This window comes from Schistocerca cancellata, chromosome 4, assembly GCF_023864275.1.
Source record: "Schistocerca cancellata isolate TAMUIC-IGC-003103 chromosome 4, iqSchCanc2.1, whole genome shotgun sequence".
Taxonomy (NCBI): Eukaryota; Metazoa; Arthropoda; class Insecta; order Orthoptera; family Acrididae; genus Schistocerca; species Schistocerca cancellata.
In genome coordinates this window covers 717655111-717679424 of record NC_064629.1, presented here as the reverse complement: position 1 = coordinate 717679424, position 24314 = coordinate 717655111, and the positions used below count along the sequence as shown (strand labels likewise).

General features: G+C 38.1%; 1 protein-coding gene across 2 annotated transcripts; it reads left to right on the top strand.

Moving 5' to 3' along the window:
* Positions 1 to 1465: 1465 nt before the first annotated feature.
* LOC126183743 (myosin-2 essential light chain) lies at positions 1466 to 22807 on the top strand. 2 transcript variants are annotated; one of them, XM_049925958.1, is made up of 5 exons: positions 1466 to 1600; positions 1696 to 1723; positions 14690 to 14830; positions 20230 to 20394; positions 21392 to 22807. In XM_049925958.1, the coding sequence occupies exons 1-5, from the start codon at positions 1598 to 1600 to the stop codon at positions 21496 to 21498; spliced, it is 444 nt and encodes a 147-aa protein (XP_049781915.1). In that variant the 5' UTR covers positions 1466 to 1597; the 3' UTR covers positions 21499 to 22807. The 2 variants fall into 2 exon arrangements, with proteins under 2 accessions (XP_049781915.1, XP_049781913.1); XM_049925956.1 differs by lacking the exons at positions 1466 to 1600; positions 1696 to 1723 and adding an exon at positions 1831 to 2000.
* Positions 22808 to 24314: the final 1507 nt, after the last annotated feature.

Below are 24314 nucleotides of genomic sequence, written 5' to 3'. Positions count from 1 at the left end.
GACAAGTGGGAGACCTGGTTTCGTATTTTATGTGTATAAAATATGTCACATTGGGATACAAATGTTAAGCACTGTATTACATTGTATAGCATGTTCGCCTAAAAGCTGAAGAGAGCCACAATTTTCGCTCGTGATATTTGTCGCTTGAATGCCACTATCAAAAGTCTGAAACAGTTACTCAGTTTGTCCTTTACGAATAATAAGCATCTCTAACATAGAATCAGAATAATGTATTTCCAACAGCAGTACTTAGGCCATGTGTACACTTAAACTGATAAAGTGATCAGAGGGTTCCTGATCTTATATGCACAAGTTGAGATGTAAGCACTGTTACAAGATTTTTACCATCGCTCGAATTACTGATAAGTGAAATGGATAACTACTCGCCAGTGCAGATGTTATGGTGTACAAATTGCCTAGAATTTGATTTTAAACTTCGCAGATCACTTGTGAAGTAAAACGTGTCGTATATAAACTCATAAAGTTTAGTCTTCTCAACTGGACAAAATTTCGTAACATACTATACTGTACAGTAAAATGTCAGAACACACTACTTTACGTTGTGTTTAACGGTGGACGCTGGAAACTCAACACTACATGATTCAACGGGATAGAACGAGTACACTGGCGTACCTGAATAGATTAAACATTAAAACTTAAAACATTTACAGAAATATGTTGAAAAATGATAGACAAACATGCCATATAGGCACACTGTGACTGAATTTAAAATTCACACACTAGCTGGGAAAGCTTAGTCTTCATTTTGCTTAACAGTGAAAGCTGAAAATTCAAAAGTTCAACACTACATCATTCAACGGAATAGAACGAGTACACACATGTGGCAGTCTGTTTCTCGAGATCTAGCCAACAGGAACTGGATGTCAAACCATAGGTAGGCATCCGATTACAATCTGCATTCCAAACTCAGGTTATTAAATCATGTTCTAAAAGACATCATACTATCCATATGTTTATTAGATACAGACATCCAACCAAATCACATGTTCATTCGTTTTGTTATCCTTTGAGATTTTACAGGCAAATTACAGATATTCCATTTTTATCAGTTAAAAGGTACGTTACCTCAAAGAAGAAAAACAAAAATAAAGAACGATAACGTTTCACACGAGACAAAATTTTGAGCATTCGTTTCATGTTAGTATCGCTTCTTATGGATTAATTTTCGGGATCCTACGTACTTTTCATCATTTATAGGTTACGTTAAATTAAGTAACGAAATCGTGACTGATGTTGGATACATTTATATTTTTATATTTTTACGTAATACCGTTGTGATTACATTTGAAAACTTTACGAGCATTAAACAGATATGTAACACCAGTTGCACTCTTCCATTAAAAAGAACCCTTGGGATGACGATAGAAAAATACTTGCCAATTGCGAAGTGAAGAACGTTTAATTCCAACGTATTGTTATAGGTTGTTCATGAATGACCTACATCCTGGACGTCATTATTGTGGTATACCTCTGTCTAAACCAAAGAGTGGCGCTAAGGTGCAGTTGCACTTCTACAGGTGTCATAATCTATGGTACATTCCATTCTTGAAAGAAGCTGTGATAGCAGATAGGCGGAATGGTAGATTTCGATATTCTTTTAATTAGTCGATTATTTCAGATTTTTGAATTACTGTTGATGTTCTGAAATTGAAATCCTTCTGTTAATATTTGCAGGTTTCTTATACAGAGGACCAGCTGGCCGGTAAGTGCTGAAAGGCATTGTAAAAGGAGGTCAACTTTTACATCATGATTCATTCTGGGCACGCCCCGCGCCAAACTTTTCCTTATTAGGCAGTACTTTGAAAGCTAAATAACTGGTTGCGGTGTGCTTGCTTTTTGTGGATTATGTGCAGAAGTACCTCGCATCAGTACGTTTGAGACTGTCTTCGAGCTCTGTTCATATTCCGTGTGCACTGCGTTACACTGCATCAAAATGTACGGTTACGAAGTATCAAATAAGATAATGACATCCGTTGAGGGTACGTAATGTATTGTTGTTCTGGTGCGATCATTAATTGTCGTATGTAGGCGTATGACAGTTCGGATGGTGTACCATATAAACTTAAACGAGCTTTCATCTAATGTTGTGCTAGAGATGTGCTTTGGGTAAGGCACCGAATGTATCAGAATGTATATTAGAACCACGCCCCCCCCCCCCCCCCCCAAGTAAGAAATGGTATATCAGCGAACAAAAACGAGAAAATACACTGCATGCGCACCATACAAACTGTGAAAGTTTCAGAGATTTTTTAAGGTTTCGTCTTTGTATGCGTGCACAGTTTAAAGATACAGAAGAGGAGCAATTAATACTGTGTATGAAATTCATGCGAATATGTCAGTTTTGATGCACAAAGAAGTTTGTGTCGATTTTTGTGTTTGCAGTAGTTTCATGTAAGTAAGTTTGTTACTACTGTTCTGTTTGAATGAAGTTAGAACGCAAATGTTAATTAAATTGGAGCAGGTATTAAAATTGTTTTAGACAGTGGGGATCTGAACGAGCAACACCTCGCTGCTTATCGTGGTAATTCTGTACATTTGGGAACAGTCATGATTTGTTACAGTAATAATTGGTTAAACAATCCCAACTACTTAACCTGATATTTTACGGGTGCTAGTTTCTCATGTAATTTGTTTACTAGGTGATTGCATATTCGCCTACATCCGCTGTAATTTATTTCACTATATTAATTTTTAGGTGTTCCACAATGTGTGTGTGATCTCTAATTGCTATTGGCTACTGCTGTCACTTAAGGATATAATTTCCCTATGGCACTTCACTTCATTGTGTGGAATCAGAGACTAGTTATTTCTGTGTGCTAGAAGAATTGTTTGCAGTGGGTTGGAATAAAATGGGGAACTGGAAGTGACTAAAACCCTTTCTCACATGCAGCTAGAATGAATACTTTTTGTCAGTGGGCCAGGTGATAAAATCTCAGTATAGTGAATTTGTGCCCTCCTCCCCTTCCACCCATACAGCATTTTTTTTTTTTTTTTCCTCCATGAGTTCTTGCTGTTTTTGTGCATATATTTCTTTTGACTACATGATGTGTTGGCAAGTTTCTAATAAAACCTGTGTAAGTTCACCCCCCCCCCCCCCACACACACACACGGTGTAATTTGAATTGTGGTTGACTCCTTAATTATGTAGTTATTGACGAAGTTCCTGTGTACAAGACGATTCATAATTTACTACTGTACCGCATGTATTTAGTGCCTGGAGGGACATCTGTTAACCTTTCTTCATTGGCAGTAACATAAATTAAATATAGACAATAATGACTGTGCCCATTTGCCAAGGGCACACAGTTACCTCTCTGTGTACTATGTTAACGTTCTAAAAATGCATTGTGAATTGTTTTGTTTGTCTCACAACGTACATAATCTAAATCCTTTGATTCAGGTGCAGGAGACATGTCAAATTGTGGTAAAATTTCACCATAAACAAAGAACAGCTGATTTTAACAAACAGCATCACAGTAATAAAATTTTGTTATAAAACACACAATAAAATTTAACATTTGATTACCCCTTGCTCAAGTTATAATTTTCATCCTGTATGAATTGTCAGAGCAATTACACTTTAAGACCTTATCTAATAGATCTTTATTGGTCCTAGTAATAAAATATCACACAAATGGTTTATGCTGATTAGGGGAAGTAAGGGTATAACAAAATATATTAATGATTTAATTTATGTTGTAATTTTACACTAAATGCGCATAAAGTTATACATACAGACCATTATATTGTACAGGTGGAGAGATTGTATATACTGTATAGGTAAAGCAATATTTGTATTACAGTAACATTTATAGAAATCACTAAGGGACAAAGATAAATATTTTGTGTACTTCCTGTAGGAACTTGTGCAAGTCACAGTAGTAGTGAGTCAATCATGCCTTGGTGGGTAACTTGTCACAGTACTGCGGGAGGGTGTGTTATCTCCATCTTTCAAATATCATGTAGTTCTGTACTTCATATTTTAAATTTTGGAAATATTTGTAAACCTTTTTTTTTTTTACCAGATTCAGTAATTGTTTCACATTTTCAGTAAAATTTGATCCAAAACATTAGCAGTGAATACAACATTTTCCCAACAAATGTCATTCCTGTTTCCCCATGTGGGATCTATCTTCCATATGGGCCTGTGGATCTCTTTAAAAAAGTATGTTGCAAGTAAAAGGAAATGAGTTTCAGAAGTTTGTTTAAAAAAGTAGTGGGGATCCTAAAGTAACCTTCCCATTGGTGTACACATTTCAAAAAATGTGTTGGTATTGCAAAGATTGTGCTAAAAGATAGTTTTGGGTCCATTACTGTACTATTTAAATAGTATTTTATTAAGTTAACAACAAATAGTGAAATTGTATTTATTTTGTGGTGGGCACAAAAGATGCCCCTCCTTGGTAGTCCACATTATGGAGAATGTGTTGCTTTTGCTAGTGTTAAATTTTGACATGCCATTATTTAGGCTAGTCTTTATTGGCTCTGTGTGAAAGTTTTATTTCTGCATGGTGTTATGGGAGTGAACATTTTCATTTTTTGGGAAGAGCTGGATTTCCCATTGCATTTTTTCTCCACGAAACAGTTCTCATGCACATAAATACACGGAAGTGGGAGAATTTCCAGCTTTTTAAAGAATGGTTTACAGGTTTTGTTCTATTTTATTTCTTCCATTATTACAATGCCATTTTGTAGCCTAAAGAGCTTCTGACTGAGAGAATTATCCCAAAAAATAATTCCGTATTTCAGTTGTAAGTGCATGTAGGCATAGTATACAGTTCTCAATCTCTTTGTTACAGCATCCTTCTAATATTCCAATTAAAGTAGCATGCAATGTATAATTTCTTCTCCAATATGCCTCCCCCTGTCCTATTTAAGATTGTTAGGACCGCAAACCAAAGAACATTGTCGACTCTGCGAAGTTCCTTATCATACATTTGTACAGTACAGAAATGGAAAAGAGTAATGCTTTGAGAGTACAGATTGAGTTTTTTCCCATCTGTTCTCTTGGAATATAGAATTTACTATGTGAGAGCAATTTGGCAGTGGATTAGGGCCTACTAATATTAAAGTAGGTTGGCTTTTTTTTAACATTATCCATCTTTTGAGAAATTCCAGATTAACAGTTTGACAAATCACCACCATGTTTGTGTAAAACCTGCCAGGTTACAGTTACCTAATATTCTGTTGGAATAGATTTTTTGTGACCACTGCATGTGAAGCATTTGACATGTACATTATTTTAAAGAAATTCACATGTTGTAAATACTGAATCAGAATCTGTGTAGTATCTGTTTCAAACAGCAGAATAAATGCATGCAACTACACTACACAGGTTTTGACTCTCGACTTTGTACACAGGTTAAGCAGCTTTTGGCGTTTTTTGTCACATCCCTGCTTAATTTGTCAAAATAGTCAGGGTTGTCATGGTGTACCAAAGCTTAACTTTCTCACATCCTTTCTCTTGTAGAAAAATTCAGAATTATATTAGCAGGGTGTATATGACCCAAGAGATCAGGGAAAAACCCGGGAATTTTTTCATCTGGGAGCAAACTGCGAGGAACCCGCAAATTGTTTAGAATTCTAGGAATTTTTCATTGTTTTAGTTTTCAGTTAATTTTCTGTAATTTTGACTGGTAAGAATTGAAACTGTAACAGAGGGTATAATACTGTGGTAATAATACATGAACAAGAGAAAAAAAAACGAAAATAACTTAAATTGCAAAGGAAATTCGCCATATACAACAACAAAACAGTGCTCATTCAAGCGTCTGCCAACAGCAAAATTTGCCAAAGGCTTTAGGAAGACTATGCACTGCTTCGTAACAACAAATTGCCTCCGATGAGTGTGATGTCACAACTGTTTATGATAGATTTGTTTTAGCAGTTGTGAGTGGGCTGATGCGCATGCACAGTTGAGTCGCATATGAGTAGTACCTTCTCCCACTTATGGCTATTGCAGTGTGGCTGTTAGTTGTGTAAGCAGTCACAGCAAGCAGCTTGATGCTACCGGGAAGAATTTTACTGGCACACCCAAGCTGTCAGATTCACACATGCGCAGCAGACCCAGACCTTGGAGTAGGAGGGGGGGGACGATGACAAACTGAGATACCTGACGTGGGTGGCAGTGAGGGGGGGTGCCATATTCATACTCTTGAGGGGGGAGAGGGGGAAGACGTTGTTTCCAAAAGCGCCTAGCCTTCAGTGCATGTTGGTCTATAGATTATTCATATGATTTTGAAACGCATCCCTGTTGATTTTCGAACATTTTTGAACACACCATCAGTTGATTTCTGAACAAATAATAAACTGGTTTCCGAGTGCGTGCATAGTGTACATGTCGTCTCGATCAGGGGAATTCTCATCACATCTAGAAATAAACTTTCCTGCAGACGAAAGAGGACAGGGAGTAAAGCCGAACGGGTGAACGCCAATCGTTGTTTGCGTATGTGGTTTATTGGGTTTGTGAATGGTCAATGTTGTTATAATTGCTAGCGAAATCCATAGATTCAGACTACCAGAGTGGAAATAAACTACTAACAGGAATAACAGGTAAGAAAGATTATGCATTATCTTCTCGGTATATCCAAGAAAATGAAATTTTGACAAATTTTTTGCCAGATAGCTACACTGCTAGGGTCCAGTGGTACAGTTCCCGGCTAGCAGCTGCTTAAGTTCTATTCTGGAAGCAGCAATGCATTGTACAAACATGTAAAAACTCCCTAACCGGAGAATAATTGCAGGATAACTGAACAGCGAATAATTTACTGCAGTGGCAGGAATAGTTACAGAATTAGTGATGACAAGATTGTTAGAATGAGGAAGGAGAAGTGGGGACATCACACAAATTAAAGAAGAATATGACAATTTCAAATTTATTTAAAAAATTTCCTACTACTACTTTTGAATCTTGTGCTTGAGAAACTGGAGCATATGAGTGAAATGTGAAACTATTTCCTAACATAAAGCTTTTTGCTTATAGTAGGCGTAATAGGCATTTGATATTGGTGCTCTGGAGCCCAGAAGAGGAGACATTTATGTCGTCGTTAAAAATTTTACTGGCACGTGTGCGATACATCTTAGAGTGTAAAAGTGCAAAAAAGGTCTACATTATATGTGAAAAGCTTAGCTTTTCTTGCAGCTTATTAACCTTAGAGACTAATATTATATGTGAAAGCTGTGCTTTTTTGTAACACTATGTATATTAATTTAAACCATTTACTTTTCCTGTTTGTGTGTTCACACTACTTAACAGTGATCTCGCTATTGGCTGACTACATCATGTGTCCTATGCTCTGAATAACCGATGTCATCAACTGGCAAGATCATGTGACATGAGCTATGATGGGCTTAAAAAAGCACATCACAACCTTGATTTCAATGCTTTGGAAAGTACCATGCGGTGTTTAGTGGAATTAGAATTTATACTTTCTTAATACGAAAATATGCAGTGTCCATGTTGCTGCACATCAAAGATCTTTCCTGAACGTGATTTTTCCCGTGAGTTTTGTTTTCTAAAGTGCTGGGAAATTCTACTCTTATGTGTAAAAGCACAACCATTCCCAGGATTGATAAGTTCTACAGTTCTGAGGGAAAATATTCTGTCACTTAACACAAAAGTGTGTTTTCATATAGGAAAGTGTATTTTTAACCAGGAAATCTGGGAAAAATCCGGGAATTTTTTCCTTGTCCCAATATACACCCTGATTAAACATAAGTGTTCACCTTTGTTAGACTACCTATTGAAATCTGTGGAAAAGATTTGTCTATAATAAAGGCCTTAGGAAGATACTGTTACTGTGTAGTATGGCTATGGTACAAATGGAATTACTCTTCTGATATTTTTCATTTGTATCTAAACACAAAATGAAGAAATTAGTACCCTATGAATATATTAGTGAGTCACAGTTCGAATCTATGAACTTGCACAAATATTTGGGTGTAAGACAATAGGGATGTGAAGTGAAACAATAACATAGGCTGTTGTCGGTAAATCATGTAGCAGTCTTTTGTTTATTAGTAGAATTATAGGGAAGTGCAGTCAATCTACAAAGGAGATTGCTTACAAAGCACACGTGTGACCCATCCTAGAATATTGCTAGTGTGTGGGTCTCCTACCAAATGGGATTAGCAGGGGATATTGAATGTATAAGGGGCATTCAAAAAGAAAGGAGCCGAAGGCGTAATTACAGAAACCAGTACCTGTATGTTAGAAGTATTGACCCTGGCTGTTGAGACACTTGCCCCACTGTGACACAAGGCAGTGAATGGCTGTCTCATAAAATTCCCAGGGTTGCAATGTTCACCAGTTGTGCACTTGCAGCTGGATGTCATCGTCAGAGGTGAATCGTTATGCTGACGTTCTTCTTTAACCAAGATGGCCCCTTTCTGATTCACTTCCTGCAGCACGAAACAACAGTGAATGCCCCTGTGTTACCTGCGAATCTTGACCACCTTTTCCAAGTGACCAAATAAAAATGACCAGGCAATCTCACCCTCGGGGTCATTCTGCTCCACGACAATACAAAGCCTCATACGGTCAACAGTCACGGCACTACTGCAGAAATTCAGATAGGAGGTTCTCGGCCTCCCTCCATACAGTCCGGACCCCTCTCTCCCCGTGATTACGCCATTTTTTGTCCCCTTAAAAAGGCTCTGAGGGCAAACGATTCACCTCGGACGATGACATCCAGCTGTACATGCGCAACTGATTAACATCACAGCCTCGGGAATTTTATGAGACAACCGTTCACCGCCTTGTTGTAGTGAGACAAGTGTCACAACAGCCAGGGTCAATACTTCTAACATACAGGTACTGGTTTCTGTAACTATCCCCCTGCTTGTTTTTTACACACCCTTTATATACAGAGAAAGGCAGCATGAATGGTCACAAGTTTGTTTGACCCACTGGCATCTTTAAGATAGATGGAAACTATCCCAAGAAAGCCTGCTGACAAAGTTTCAAACATTGGTTTTAAATGGTGACTAGGAATATACTAAACTTCCCTATGTTACTAACATAGGGATCATGAGAATAAGAGTAGATTAATTACAGCACACACACAGAGGTGTTCAAACAATCATTGTTCATGAATGGACTGGAGAAAATCCCTAATAACGGGTATAGTGAACATACCCTCTGCCATGCACTTCAGTGGTTTGCAAAGTGTTGATGTAGATGTAAAACATTGTAAGGGATATCTGTATTTGTGGTAGCATAAAGTTTTATTCATAATATTTAGGAATTTAATGATAACTTGTTTTATATTGCTGGTTCTATTGTAGGTGTTAAATTTTGTAGTCACTTTGGAGTGCACAAATTAACCTCAAAGTGGGTTACTTGTCGATAAGGTGGATGGCTGTTGTGGCAAAACATTGACCGGGGAAACCTTTGATCTGTCTGGATTCACCTTTATTTCCGTAGCTGCTTGTTAGAATACCATGATCACTAATTTGAAATTCCTCATAATTGTCAGTCTAATATTTCTCCTCTTCATCCATAATAAAATGAATAGGTCTCTTGTTCTAGTGAGAACTTCTACTCCTTCCTGCTCCAACTGGCTTACTGTTAAAGGTAAAGGGATCAATAATACCATTGAGTCTGTTGGAAACTCCCATTCATCCAATTCTAAAAGCAAAAACACTCTATCTGGATGGGTGTACTTTCAGGGAGCAATAATAATATATTAAGTGCTCTTAATTGCAACATGTGGATATGTTTGAGTGTCGTCTTGATTAGTGAAAGGATGGATGGGTGATTTGAAAAGATGTCTCCCTGCCTTGTGCAAAAGCCTCTTGAGGGCAAAGCACACACACTAAAGTTATTGAATCATCTTAAAAATGGAATACATAGCATAGTTAGCTACCACCATCAGACTAGGCAAATACTAACAGTAAATTATGAGTGAACATCAAATAGCTATGAAACTTCATGAAACTCACCCAAATATAGTAAAGTTTTTGTGTAATGGATAAATACTGACGAGCCAATGTTAGGACCACTGTGAGATTGAATGCCACCTGGTGTTACTGCAGGCACGTCAAGTAAGGAAAGTATATAACCAGATCAGAGTTGCAAAATCATCCTAGCAGCAATGTAGGGCAAATTGTGGCCTGGTACCTGGAAAAGAGAGTATAGGAAACAATGGAACTGATTGACTGCTCGTGTGCTGGTGTCATGAGCATCTATGGAAAGTGGTTGAAGGTCAGTGAAACCATGATTAGGTGAAACAGACATCAACACATCACAGAACATGGAGGTTGGAGGCTTACCTGCTCTCTAAAGCAGCATAGGCAGTGATCTGTGGTGACAGTCCTGGAGTCTTGTTGCTCCAGATAACAGTTGTCCGGATACACGATTATCCGGGTGAAGGGCTTCTCGAAACCCTCTCTCTGCAAATGACACACGTCGATGGAGACAGTGTTATGCTGTGCAGGATAATCATGTGGGCATCCATGGGACCTGCGGTAGTAATCGAAGGCACAGTGATAGATGTTTCACATGAACATTATTGAAGATAACATTCGTCCTTTCATATTTGATACATTACCCTACGGCTGTCTCTCCTAGCAGGAAAAGTGTCTTCGCCAAAGGCAAGAAATATTGTGTAGTGATTTGTGGAGTGTGGTAGTGAACTTGTTTTGATGTCTTAGTCACCAAATTCATCTGATTTGAACTTTGTGGGACATGTCTGGAATGGTGTTGAACATCAGACTTTCACAGAGAGATTTTGTGCCACAAATCTCTGGAAACCTAACAAAGAACTGTCAAGACTTCTGCCATGTAAAATTGCTACTGTTTTGCATTCTAAAGGTGGACACACAGTATTAAGCAGTGAGTCATATATTTTGCCTTATCAGTAAAATACAAGAGATGCTACTCAAAAGTGATCATCACATTTTCTGTGGTGTTCTGGTAGATAACTGCAGTTCAGTTTTTGCAATATGTAGCTAGTCAGCCCAAACACACTGCTCATTATGTCTTTTGTGTGATGCCTAGTGTTGATGGAAAGTATTGGTTTGTTTCCCATTACAAACAAAACCATTTTTAATTAGTGAAATTTTACATGCACTCTCAATAGAACTGTCTCAAATTAGTCTAGTGTGATTAATTTCATGAGTGTGTATTAACAGAGAAGCACCACTCTGGCCAGTGCTGACTGCTGCTGTCATGTAGCTGTGCTGCTCAGTCGGTGCTGGAGTACTGGTTATTTTTAAAGGTTTTAATGTCCTTGTTAATACATATTAATGAAATAATTATCACACTATACTAATTAGGGACCACTCTATCAAATGGGTATGTGGTATTCTGCTTTAAAAATATTTTTTTTTTGTAACTTCCTGTCGACACTGGGCATTGCATGAAAAGTGTGATGTGCAGTATTTGTTTGGGCTGACTGCAGGACACAGTACAAAAATTAAATTATCTGCCAAAACATCAGAAAAGAATGTAGCAACTCTTAGGAGGGACACCCACTATATAGCTATTAGTTAGTAGATGAATTCAAAGAGGAAGATTTAACGAATTTGATGAATATACAGAAGAGGTGCAATGGTGAGCTGTAGGTTTCAGTTGAACTATTGTAAGTAATGGACAAACCACCCCTTGTCCCTCCCCCTCATTATAGTCTGTTGCTAAAACATTGACTGTGCATTGTAGGATACACATATGCCCCCTTGATGTGGCCTCACCATGAATCGGCAGACAGATGCTCTCTTTAACTTCACCACTTATCATATTGTACCTTTCCTCTGTGGAGATTTCAGTGCACATTGTTTATGGGACTCGACCACATCCCAGTGGGGGATCAAGCTGTTGAGCCTATTTTTCCACAGGAACGTTGTCTCCTGAACTTCGGGTAAATGCACTAGTATGGAGTTGTTTTTCGCCATTGCTCTCACGCTTTCAATCCTACTGCATAGTTGGAAATGTTAGACTCCCCGGTGACCATTTTAAAACCTGCATACAATTATCAGACAGAGCAGTGCTTGAGAGAAAACTACCATAATAGTTGCTTACAAGGGAACTCCCCATCGCACCTCCTTCAGAGTTAGTGGTAAGATGTCACAATGGGTAGCCTGTCAAAAACTGAACACAGAACAAACATGAAAACAGGAAGATGTACTGAACTGTGAAAAGAAGGAAAATAGAAACAGTGAATGGTTCAAAAAGTAGTAGTGCAATAAAGAGCAGCCTGAAACAGCATCTGTGCCGTAGGTAATTGGTCATTGTGTTGGACGGTGAAGTGGGAGAGCTGTGTTAGACTCCCTCGCCCAATTTTTTCCACAGCATTATGAACTGTCTGTCCGGTAATAGAAATGTTGATTCTCTTTCTGTTGTCGTGGCAGTTGTCACGCTATATACTGGCTGTAGAATATGAGTCATGTGGTAAGAATGTGGTGTCACCGCCAGACACCACACTTGCTAGGTGGTAGCCTTTAAATCGGCCGTGGTCCGTTAGTATACGTTGGACCCGCGTGTCGCCACTATCAGTGATTGCAGACAGAGTGCCGCCACACGGCAGGTCTAGAGACACTTCCTAGCACTCATCCCAGTTGTACAGCCGACTTTGCTAGCGATGGTTCACTGACAAATTTGCCGAGACGATAGTTAGCATAGCCTTCAGCTACGTCATTTGCTACGACCTAGCAAGGCGCTATTACCAGTTACTATTGATGCTGTAAAACATGTACTGTCAAGAGCGATGTTCACCAATTATGGATTAAAGTTAAGTATTCCAGCAGCTACGTACGTTTACTTACTAGTCTCATTTTCGTGTCCTGTTCCAGACCTCACGCCAGCCTGCGTGAGCTTAAACGCGTGCCTTTCGGCTTCCTGTCATAGTGGATTGGCTGTCTTGCCAATCCACAACAAAGAATATCATCATCATCGCAAGTAAACGTGATGACTAGTGAGAGCAGGCAAGATACAACATAGACATCTCACAGAAGTGAAAACAACAAATAAACAAGTGTGAACTATGGTACAACAAAGGAATTCAAGAATCAAGACTTCCAAAACAGAATGCAACTTCAAAAATGTTAAAAACATGTTTTGACAGAGCACAGAGAAACTTTGTGATTGTGAAACTGGTGCATTAATTTGTTGCAGTGTATGTGACAAACTGTTATGTTCACATATCCTTGGGAGTGAGCACATTCATATGAACATCTATATCAGCCAAGGTGGCATATTTCATTTACCAGTCATACAAGTTAGGTGTGTCGACAGGAATCTCTTCTCATGACACACATACTGTCTTTAATCCTGTGTATGACAAATCAGATGTGTTTTCAGGTGGAGGTTTTGGTTGACTTGCCACATTCTCATCAAACGTTTCCGGTTCCCATTCGAAAGTCACTTCCTTTCTGCTGCTAATAGTGGTTGTGCAGAATTGGCTATCATTACAGGTCCCTACCTTACATCTTGCTGTTGCAAATGGACTTTACACCACGACACACGCGCACGCACACACACACACAAATTTGAATAACAAAAAAAGGATTGGCATGAGGGAGGTTTGAATATGGCTCACCCTCTTGGCAGTCCAACACCATAATCACTTAACCGCAATGCTATTTTTCTCTGTGTTCAGTTTTTTTTAGAAACAGTCCACTGGGCCCTCTTACCACTAAATCTGCCAGGGTGCAATGGGGAGTTCCCCTTGTTACTAAGGCAAATGGGACTCCTTATACCTAACTGGCTTTGGTAGAGTGTGCACAGTGTCTAGTGATGAATCACACCAATATCATGAACAATCTTGCTGCTGACATATCTGTAGCATAATCTTCCGGACAGCTTAGAAGACCTTGGAAGGGATTCTGCAGAAGTTGGACTATATATCAAATTTTTGAAAGGTTACTACCTTTAGGGTAGCATGGGCAAAATGCTGTTCTCCATCATATTGTTTCACCAAATCTTCAGTTGTTTGAGTGTCCATGGTTATTTCCTGTATGCACACGTGTACCTTACAAGTGTTGAATTGAGGAATGGTGTTCCATAGACTAGACATTGTCGAGGTCATACTGGAGTGGCTATGAACACACATTCATAGTGGCCAAGGACACCTGCTGGGGATGTAGTGTGACTGTTTCCATTCCCTTAAAAATAGCTGATGTTGAGGAATGGTAATCAGATGTTACTGAGGAAGTAAAAATGTTTGGACATGGCACACATCTCACTGCTGGCCACAGGTGGTACAAATTTACCTTGATCATTCACTGAAGGTCCATTGATGCAAGGTTTCATCCTCTTATGATGTAGGCCCTCTACTGTGTTTTGCTTGTGGCATTCAGCTCACAGTATGCCACATTCTATCAGTTAATTTTTTGTTTTAGGACAAGTGTACAATCAGACTTAGGTAGGGAACTTACCTTCTAGTTTGACAGAAAAGTGAGACAAAACCTAGATCTTAATACTGTCTAGACTCTAGACAAAGCATTGCAGTCTTGCCAGTAGCGGTTTGTAAATGGAAAAGTGTGTATTGTTACTTTAAGAAATGTCACCAAAATTTATTACTGGTGCTACTGATATTTCCTGAACTAGCAAATAACAGCAGAACAGACATAAACCTTGACCCTGATATGGTAGGGAAGTGTATGTGTAAAACTTTTTCTCAGTGCTTCTCTGTGTCATATTTATCAGTTTATATTTTGTGTAATTTTACAGAATTTCAAGAGGCATTCCAGCTGTTTGACTCCCGTGGTGATGGCAAAATCCACGTGACTCAGATAGGTGATGTTCTGCGTGCTTTGGGACAGAATCCAACAGAATCAGACGTCAAGAAATTCACCCAGCAACATAAGCCAGGTAATTGTCACATCTTTAGAATTACAGGTTCCAAAAATTGTTATCTGAAATATTTGCATAAGCACTGTAGATTCTTTGGAGATGAAACTTAATTTTAATGATTCAATGGAATTCTCTAGTTTCATAATTATGTAGGACTGAGTCTCTTATTACATTTTCTTGGATAAAACTTCAGTCATCTGTCAGAATAAGGAACACTGTTGTCAAACATGATGTATGTATCGGAAAAAGTCATGTATTTCATTGATCAGGAAAGTTTTGGAGAAGCTGTGGGTTATTGTTGAGATCCTGAAGACAATCTTATTGTAACAGAATTTGCATGTTTAATTTTGCTAGACCATTTGTTGTTGTCAGCCACAGATAGATTGCGTAATGGTAGAGAGGTTAGCATCAGTAGCTTGTATAGAAGACCCCAGGGTACAATCCTGGTGACAGTCTCAAATTTTTCTTTGTTGGTACAAGGTTTATTGTACCTCATAAAGCCAAAAAGGTTGGATTAAATGAGCAGTAAAGTAATACATGAGCCACTTAGTGTCAAAGAAGTGCACCTGAAAGACAAATGATATTTTTAATACAAAAAGATGCATATTTTCCTAAGCTGCTGACACTTTGCAGAAATGTTAATCAGTTGACAGCTCAGCAGCACTTAAGCATTCGAACTGATCTGATAGTGACAAATTTCTCTTTGTACCACAGTATGAACCTTTTCTGGCAATGCAGCTGTAAAAAAAACAATCAGGAGTGTAGCTGGGTGTGAATGATTGAGGCACAGCTGCATGATAGTGAATTGGTTTTGCAGTTAGTGGGAAAACTGTGTGTGTACTTACCTAGTTTGCTTCAGGAGGTAACAAATTATATAAAGCACAAATCAGTGGAACAGTATAATGGAAGGGTGGAACTGTTCACTTATTTTTAAAATTGTACAAATGTTATTGCGGGATTTTACTGCCAGTTTCCAGCTGTCCCACTGTAGAAAGCATTTATGACTGGTTTGTTTGATGTAAAGTGTCTGATAAATTTACCATTTTGAAATACTGTAGTTTTTGTGTGGCAAACAACAGTGCAGTGCTGTGTAAGATTGTGAAATTACTTGGTACACAGCGTGTGACACCTATGTAGAAGTTCTCTCTCTCTCTCTCTCTCTCTCTCTCTCTCTCTCTCTCTCTTTGCTTCCCAGCTGTACTAAATGTACAGGAAAAATTCATTCTCAAACTGTTTGTCTGAAACACAGTTTAGTTCATTGTCAATTAACTCAATTTCTGTCCTTCAAAGTTATCAAACAAGACATAAAAAATGAATTACTTGCTTATATTTCACATGACTGTTGTAACATTGTATATTATCATTTGGCAGGAATGTATTTCCATTATTTTTTTGAGAACATGCAACACAATGTAAAATATTGCACCATTGGATGTTGTTTCATTTTCTGTCCACTCTTCTATGTGGATCATTACATACTGACAAACAGAAGCCTAAATTTAATTTTTAGGATTCTGTATCTGTCAATAAAAAAAACATAACGCTTATAGGATCACTTTGTCTGCCTGCCAAGATCCCTCTTTCTCAGGAATGGGTTGAGATATAAAGTTGAAATATATCAGGTACTAAGGTCTGTCATCCCTTGGCAGTGTAAAAAAAGTTAAGCATCTAAGACACTATAGTGAAGACCTATTTACATACATGTTGGGCCTGGTGGTCTAGCGATAAAGCACTTACAAAATTGTTAAGGCTTTTGCGGCCACTTGTTGACAAACTGCCTATTGGCTTCTGTCTTGGGTTCTTTGGCCGATGTTCATCTAATGATTTTACTGATGTTTCACCAGCACAAGTGGTTGGCATTTTCAAAGCTTCACCCTCCATTGCTGGTGGTGAATTGTTCACCATCGGCAATGGAGGGTGAAGCTTTGACAATGCCAAGCACTCGTGCTGGCAAAAAGTCAGTAAAATCATTAGATATCAGCCGAAAAACCAGAGAAAGAAGCCAATAGGCAGTTTAATAAAGCACTTGCCTGGAAACAAATCGGGGGATCAAATGTTGGTTGAACAACAGATTTTTAATCTGTTTTAACACAGCCTTAACTCAGCTATAACTCAGCTATGTGAAGAGTCTCCAGAAAAGACACATGGTTTGAATAGCTGTGGTAGGTAAGGGCCAAAGTGATGTCCAATAAAGACATGCACCAGGCTACTGAGCCATATGAAATAATAATAATAATAATAATAATAATAATAATAAAACAACCCCCAGAGTGAGAGTTCAACTTGTACTTGTGTGGTTAGGTTTCTTGTTATTGCCTTGATATAACGCCCTGACGACCAAAATTAATTGCCAGTGAAGTAGTGGTAATTTCAAGAAATTATAACGAATCCACCTGACATTAAAATATAAACAGATATTTCACAGTTATTAAAGAGATTTATGTTACACCATAAATACACATTCCATTGTTTCTATCTTCTAATTAAAACACTTAACTGGAAATATATGTTGACATAATCCTACTTGTTAATATGTATACTGTTGTGCAATGATTTTGTTATTGTTCTTTTAATTTTCAGGGGAAGTAACATGACCAGTGTCACTAAATTTACTTAGAATTTCTGTTTTGGCTTGGGTTTTTGCACACAACACTACATTTGATTAGATAGAATTCTTTTTAACTGTTTCTTTAAAAAACTTAGTGTTTATTTCTACTGTCAGTGTGCTTATTTTTCATAAAGTTGGTTTAGCTTTCACAAGCATCATTCTAAAGTTGTCAATTACCATTTACTCTGTACAGGTTAAAACAGCAGTTGTCAGTATATGCACAGCAAAATTGACGCAATTGCAAAATGTTGCTGTAAGAATCAGCATGGGTTTCGAAAAAGACAATCATGTGAAACCCGGCTCGTGATATTCGCCCATGAGACTCAGAGGGCCATAGACACAGGTTTCCAGGTAGATGCCGTGTTTCTTGACTTCTGTAAGGCATTTGATACAGTTCCCCACAGTCGTTTAATGAACAAAGTAAGAGCATATGGACTATAAGACCAATTGTGTGATTGGATTGAAGAGTTCCTAGATAACAGAACGCAGTATGTCATTCTCGATGGAGAGAAGTCTTCTGAAGTAAGAGATTACAGGTGTGCCGCAGAGGAGTGTCGTAGGACCATTGCTATGCTTTTGTGAATGATGCTGTAGTATATCAAGAGGTTGTAACAATGGAAAATTGCACTGAAATGCAGGAGGATCTGCAACAAATTGACGCATGGCGCAGGGAATGGCAATTAAATCTCAATGTAGACAAGTGTAATGTGCTGCAAATACATAGAAAGAAAGATCCTTTATCATTTAGCTACAATATAGCAGGTCAGCAATTGGAAGCAGTTAATTCCATAAATTATGTGGTAGTAGGCATTAGGAGTGATTTAAAATGGAATGACCATATAAAATTAATAGTCTGTAAAGCAGATGCCAGACTGAGGTTCATTGGAAGAACCCTAAGGAAATGCAGTCTGAAAACAAAGGAAGTAGGTTACTGTACACTTGTTCGCCCACTGCTTGGATACTGCTCACTGGTGTGGGATCCGTACCAGATAGGGTTGATAGACGAGATAGAAAAGATCCAATGGAGAGCAGTGCGCTTCGTTACAGGATCATTTAGTGATCACGAAAGCGTTACGGAGATGATAGATAAATTCCAGTGGAAGACTCTGCAAGAGAGATGCTCAGTAGGTTGGTACGGGCTTTTGTTGAAGTTTCGAGAACATATCTTCACCGAGGAGTCAAGCAGTATATTGCTCCCTCCTACATATATCTCACGAAGAGGCCATGAGGATAAAATCAGAGATTAGAGCCCACACAGAGGCATACCGACAATCTTTCTTTCCACGAACAATACGAGACTGGAATAGAAGGGAGAGCCAATAGAGGTACTAAGGGTACCCTCCGCCACACACCATCAGGTGGCTTGCGGAGTATGGATGTAGATGTAGAAACTTGTACTCCACTACTTCACATGGAATTTCGTTATTGTATTATTAAAGTGAGGATAATTTTTTTTAGAAGGGGAGGGAAGTAATGTTCATCAATCAGTTGGTCTGGTTTTTTCCCCACTGGTAGCTTGCAGTATTTTACCAATAATACTGCATGTATGTGAAAAACCGTATAGCCCCAGTATGAATCAGATTATTTTAAAATTGTAAGCCCAGGATCAACTCAGTTTGCAGAGGCTCCAATCTTAAAGGAAAAGTGCTGAAGTATATTGCATTCTGTAAGTGAGCTGCTGCTTAGTTACTACTTGGACAGAAATCGTGTTGAAACTGGCATCTGCCTTAAAGGAGTATGATGTTTTCATAGATTGGAAAGTTGTCAGCTTTGTGTTGTTCATGCATTACATTTCCAACGCCAGGTCTTAGACAGATTCATGGGGTTCACTGAAAACCCATGTAGGTCATAAGCCGTATTACTTGTGTTAACAAAAGACCTGCATTTCAAAAAGTTTGACCTTCATTTTTATTGGAATTCTTGAGTTTAGTAAAAAATTACCTTCCTAATGTCAAAATCACAGCACCATAAACGTTGTGAGTAACAGTTACAGTGGATTAAATCTGCCATTTAAAATCATATACATCTTGTTGCAGTTAGACTTCAATGCAAGAACAATGATTTTTCAACTTTCATTGGTGTGTAACCAACTTTCAGACACATTCTAACTAACTTTATCTTGAGGCCAGGTCATAACGAGTTGCAATATACACCAAACACAAATTGTAGCATTGTAATTGAAACTTAGTATTCATTTCATGGATAAGTGACTTCATATAAGACAGTGTGTGGCTTTCTTGTTGCCAGAAGCTCTGATGCATCACAGTAAAATTCAAACAGCAGTGTAAAATAAGAAAAGTTTCTTCAGATCTGCAGTGTTGTTATATTGGTGCAGCTTTTGGCTTTGGCACCTTGTATCGCACTTCATGTAATGATGCAAAAGTCCTCTGTGTAAAATGTAGTTACTGCTGTATGGTAGTGTAGGTCTTTCAGGGAGGTGTGCATATTAGTTTTACTGTTGTAGTTGATAGCAACAGTGATACCTTTGTTTGCTTTGTGATATTTTACTTTACTGATAGTAGAACTTAAAACAAAGAATATATTACAGTAAGATTAAATATTTTTTCCATTGTTGCTGGTAGTAGAAAATAATGCTTCCTGTGGTGATATTCATAGAATTCCAACTGAATAACTCATGTTCTGTTTCCTAGGATCTCCTGAGTAGGAAATTATTTTTGTATGCGAATCTGATGACATTTGAGAAGACTAGTCAACATTTTATTTGCTGGATGTGAAACTGCTGTTCACATACTTTGCAGTCATTTACAGGTCTCATATACTTTACATCACTTTTGTTTTTCTTTTGCAGATGAAAGAATAAGTTTTGAGGTATTTCTGCCAATTTACCAAGCTATTTCAAAGAACCGCACTTCAGACACTGCAGATGATTTCATCGAAGGGTTGAGGCATTTTGATAAAGATGGGAATGGATATATTTCATCAGCTGAATTGCGTCATTTATTGTCAACTTTAGGTATGCTAACAGTACAACGTACTGTTAATGTAAAATTGTTTCTTGTGTAAATATTTAACATTTTGTTTAGCTTCAGGAGAGTATCTTGTGTTTTGTTTCTTCTCTCTCTCTCTCTCTCTCTCTCTCTCTCTCTCTCTCTCTCTCTCTCTCTCTCTCTCTGACAGCAGCACACAAATTTCAAATAAATTTGTGTGTGCAGTTCAAATGTGGTATATTAATACACACACACACACACACACACACCACACACCACACACCACACACACACACACACACACACACACACACACACACACACACACACACTAAGAAGATGCACAGGAGGAGGTTAATGGGGTTAGCTGAATCTGTAGAAACTGACGCTGACTGGTGTTGGCCAATTTTTCGTCGTTACCAACCGACTTTAGCTGACAAGCAACCCTTTCATGCATCTGCCTACAAAAACAAAATTAATGATCCCTTAATGAGATATTGCATGGTAAGGTGGCTGGTGCGTGTAAATAGTTACTGACGGAAATCTGATGTAAGCTGTTATTGACTCTTGTTGGGGCACTGCCAATGTTAGTTAGCAGACTACACTTCAAATGTCAATAAATTAATTACTCAATTACATATGACATTAAGTGACCATTCATTTTGTTTCACTTCTGCTTTTGTAGACAGTTGCACGAAAAGGTTGCTTGACATCTAAAGGTGATTGGTAATGACCAGAACTTGATCAGCACGTCAGTGTCAGATTCTGTAGACCAAACTAATCACATCAACCTCCTTGCTGTGCGTCTTCTTAATGTGTATGTAATACACTACCACCACTGCATGTGAATTGCCCATAAAAATTTGAGGTTTATGTGCTGCTGTGGAGACAAGCAATACTTCTGTTGAGTTAAAGATTACTTGAAACCTTCTGTTAACTTCAGCTTCTCTTCAGATTTTTTAGTAGTGATATGTTCACTTACTATTTGTGAAATTATACTGAGACAAATGTACTATTTTACAGGTGAAAAACTGACAGATGAAGAAGTTGAGCAACTACTTGCTGGTCAGGAAGATTCTCAAGGAAATATTAATTATGAAGAATTTGTTCGTATGGTTATGTGCGGTTGAGATATAACACCAGTTGCTTATTCGGTTAACTACTTCAAGTGTGAATCATAACAATAACCTTAATAATAATTATAACATCAATAGTATTAATACCTTGAGTAATAAGTTTTGGAGCATCAGCTGAGGTGCATATTCCACACTAAACTCTTGGATCTTACTGCCATCCTGCTATAAGTCATTCCACATACCCTTGCAACCATCATGAAGTGCTAACAGTGTTTTAGTAATCAGTATTTCTCACCTTGCATGCCTCGTAAGCCAAGGAAAATCGTATCTGTTGTTGCAAGTGGTTATATTAGACACACATTGAGTTGTGTAAAGAGGCCGTATACATGGGCAGATAAAAACATTTTGCCAAAAGTAGTATTAAATGTTAATGTAAAAGATAGCTTATCAGGATTTGTTGAAAAAATTTTGAGAAAATATTTTGAAGTAGTTATGAAATTCGAATGGGTGGGTCACTGGTGAAATAAGATTGACTGCTTTTAGTTCAACTGATGCAAATAAGTAACATAAGAAAATCTGCAAATATCAAACAGGTAAATTGATACTATGTCATGTGGAAGGCATAGTATATTAAATAAATGACGTATTTCAAGGTGTTGATTGATTTCCACCCAAGTCAGTATGTTGAAAACAAACAATTTGGGCTAACCCGTTGCTGCCACAGGTCAAGTTCAAATTATAAAAATGGCAGTGATACATAATTTGAATCGTGTTATCTGTTGTAACTTATTTGCATTTAAATACTACTATGGACATACTTTTGTATTCTTTTTTCAGTGTAATTTGACATTACTTTATTTACTTTGTTTATATATAGTCCCTTCTTTTAATGTCATATGTAATTATGTATACTTGAGAATATATTGCAATTTTTGTGAACAATATAATAATTTGTTAATAAGAAGTAACAGTACTTGATGTTCCTGTTACTTGTGAAATGAACTGTTTCTAACTATTGATTATAATGAATTTGTATAAATTTGGTGGGTATTTACAACGTGGCCTTTATCTCCTGCCCTTTCACAACCCCCCCCCCCCCCCCCAAACTTTATTTCGTTCTTTTATGAAGATTGCCATGGAATATGGTGTTGGTATTTTATGAATGTTGTTGTTGCAAGGATTTTTAGCATTCTATGAATTTGGAAACTATATTTTAGATGTTATATATTTATCTGGCCCCTTTGCTGTGCTTGGCTTCAGTTTGTACTTAATATATTGTTTCAATCATATATAGAAATTTCATTGCAGAAGTGCAATAAAATATATTGTATCAGAATCATAATAAAATCATGTTTAATGCTTTTTTGTGCCATATTTATAAAAAGCACACCATCTCCTTGCAACTAAACTCTTGGGTAAAAGGTGGAGAGAAAATTACTTGAGATAAAGAATTTCAAATATTTAAGTGACTGTGGAGAATGCTGGGATCTGATTTGAAATTTCATCCAGAGTGCAAGAACAATATGCACAATGACCAAACGAAGTAAGAAGAGTGCTAGATTTAGCAACGAAGAAATTTATTGTAATAAATTTTAAATGGCGTGATCTAAACTGTGAATAAAATCTTGCTCTTATTAAAGTTTGTGCTACTGCTCCAAGCTGTTTTTAGCAATGTATTGTGATGAGAGCTGAAAACTTAGTCCCCCGAATAAATGTGGGTTACTTGTGTACTTCACATGAAGCAAGCATCCACTTGTAAGATGCCCTTCACTGTTACGAGAAAGTTAAGAGGTAAGAACATTGTGTAAGTGTCGTCAAAAAATAATTAGTTTGTCTTGTGCAGTGAGGTAAGAAAAATTGTGGGTAAGGTGTGAAGGGGGAAGATGGTTGTCATGGGCTGAAAAAGCTTCTGTGGGGGTAATTAGAGAATTGTATTAAGCATTTCAGCAAACTGCTGTTTGTGCTATTGTTGAGAGACAAAAATTGAGTTAACTTACTTATCAAATGCGAACTTGTGGTTTGTCACTTGCAGGTTCAAAACATGTGAAACAGGAGTCTCAATAGTAGTAGTTCAGTTATGTAGGCAACTCAAGAAGGTAATGCAGAGCACACATGCGTGGGCAGGTGCGTGCGTGCGTGGGGGAAGAGGTTGAGTTCTGCATTTGTCATGTAAAGTGAAGGGGACCAAGTGCACTGTCCAAAGTTTGTGTGTATTTTAGAAGACAAGAGGAAGCAGTTAAACTATTTTGAGTTAAGTTTTCTTTGCATCAGTTGATGTGATTGCCACAAGGGTCTTTAGTGTACCAGATTAATTCCTGTTTGCAAAAATGGTTAGCATTATTGCCAGTAGAACGTGAAACCTTGGAAAGATTAAATTGCCTGTAGTATTCATATCGTGGAGTATTTTCCTAAAAGTGTAGTGTTTGGTATATGGAGTCTCCAGGTTGTCAGCCGAGTAGCATCGTCATCTCGTAGCAAAGTTTCGATGGAATGTCTCTCCATCTTCAGGTGAAGTGTCGGGATATCGTCGGTCGTGGGCTGATACCTTTGCTGGACCGCTCTTAGCTTTCCGCCGCCGGATAATCGCCCGCGGAATCGCCCGATGCACCTGGAGCGGCCCGTGGTGGGAGGGACGCGTGTGCGGGGTTAGTGTCCCGGCATCCGTCTGTCTGCTCTGTCCATGGCCCTTGCTGGAATGGAATGTTTGATTTTCTTGATTGCAGGCTCCCAGGCTATGCTGAGATGGTAGCCGTTGTCGCGGTTGATTAGGTTGTCGTGTAAGAGTATTTCTATGGACTCTTTGCGTACTGAGTCCCAAAATCCGTTTGTACTGCATTTTCTTTGTGTCCTCGAAATCGAAGGTGCGCTTC

What these genes read in the sequence shown, in the direction of transcription:
- LOC126183743 (XM_049925956.1), top strand. Translation starts at nt 1,955, where the DNA reads ATGTACGGTTACGAAGTATCAAATAAGATAATGACATCCGTTGAGG. An exon ending in GATAATGACATCCGTTGAGG is followed by an intron (nt 2,001 to 14,689) that starts GTACGTAATGTA and finishes GTAATTTTACAG; the next exon opens with AATTTCAAGAGGCATTCCAG. An exon ending in TCATTTATTGTCAACTTTAG is followed by an intron (nt 20,395 to 21,391) that starts GTATGCTAACAG and finishes ACTATTTTACAG; the next exon opens with GTGAAAAACTGACAGATGAA.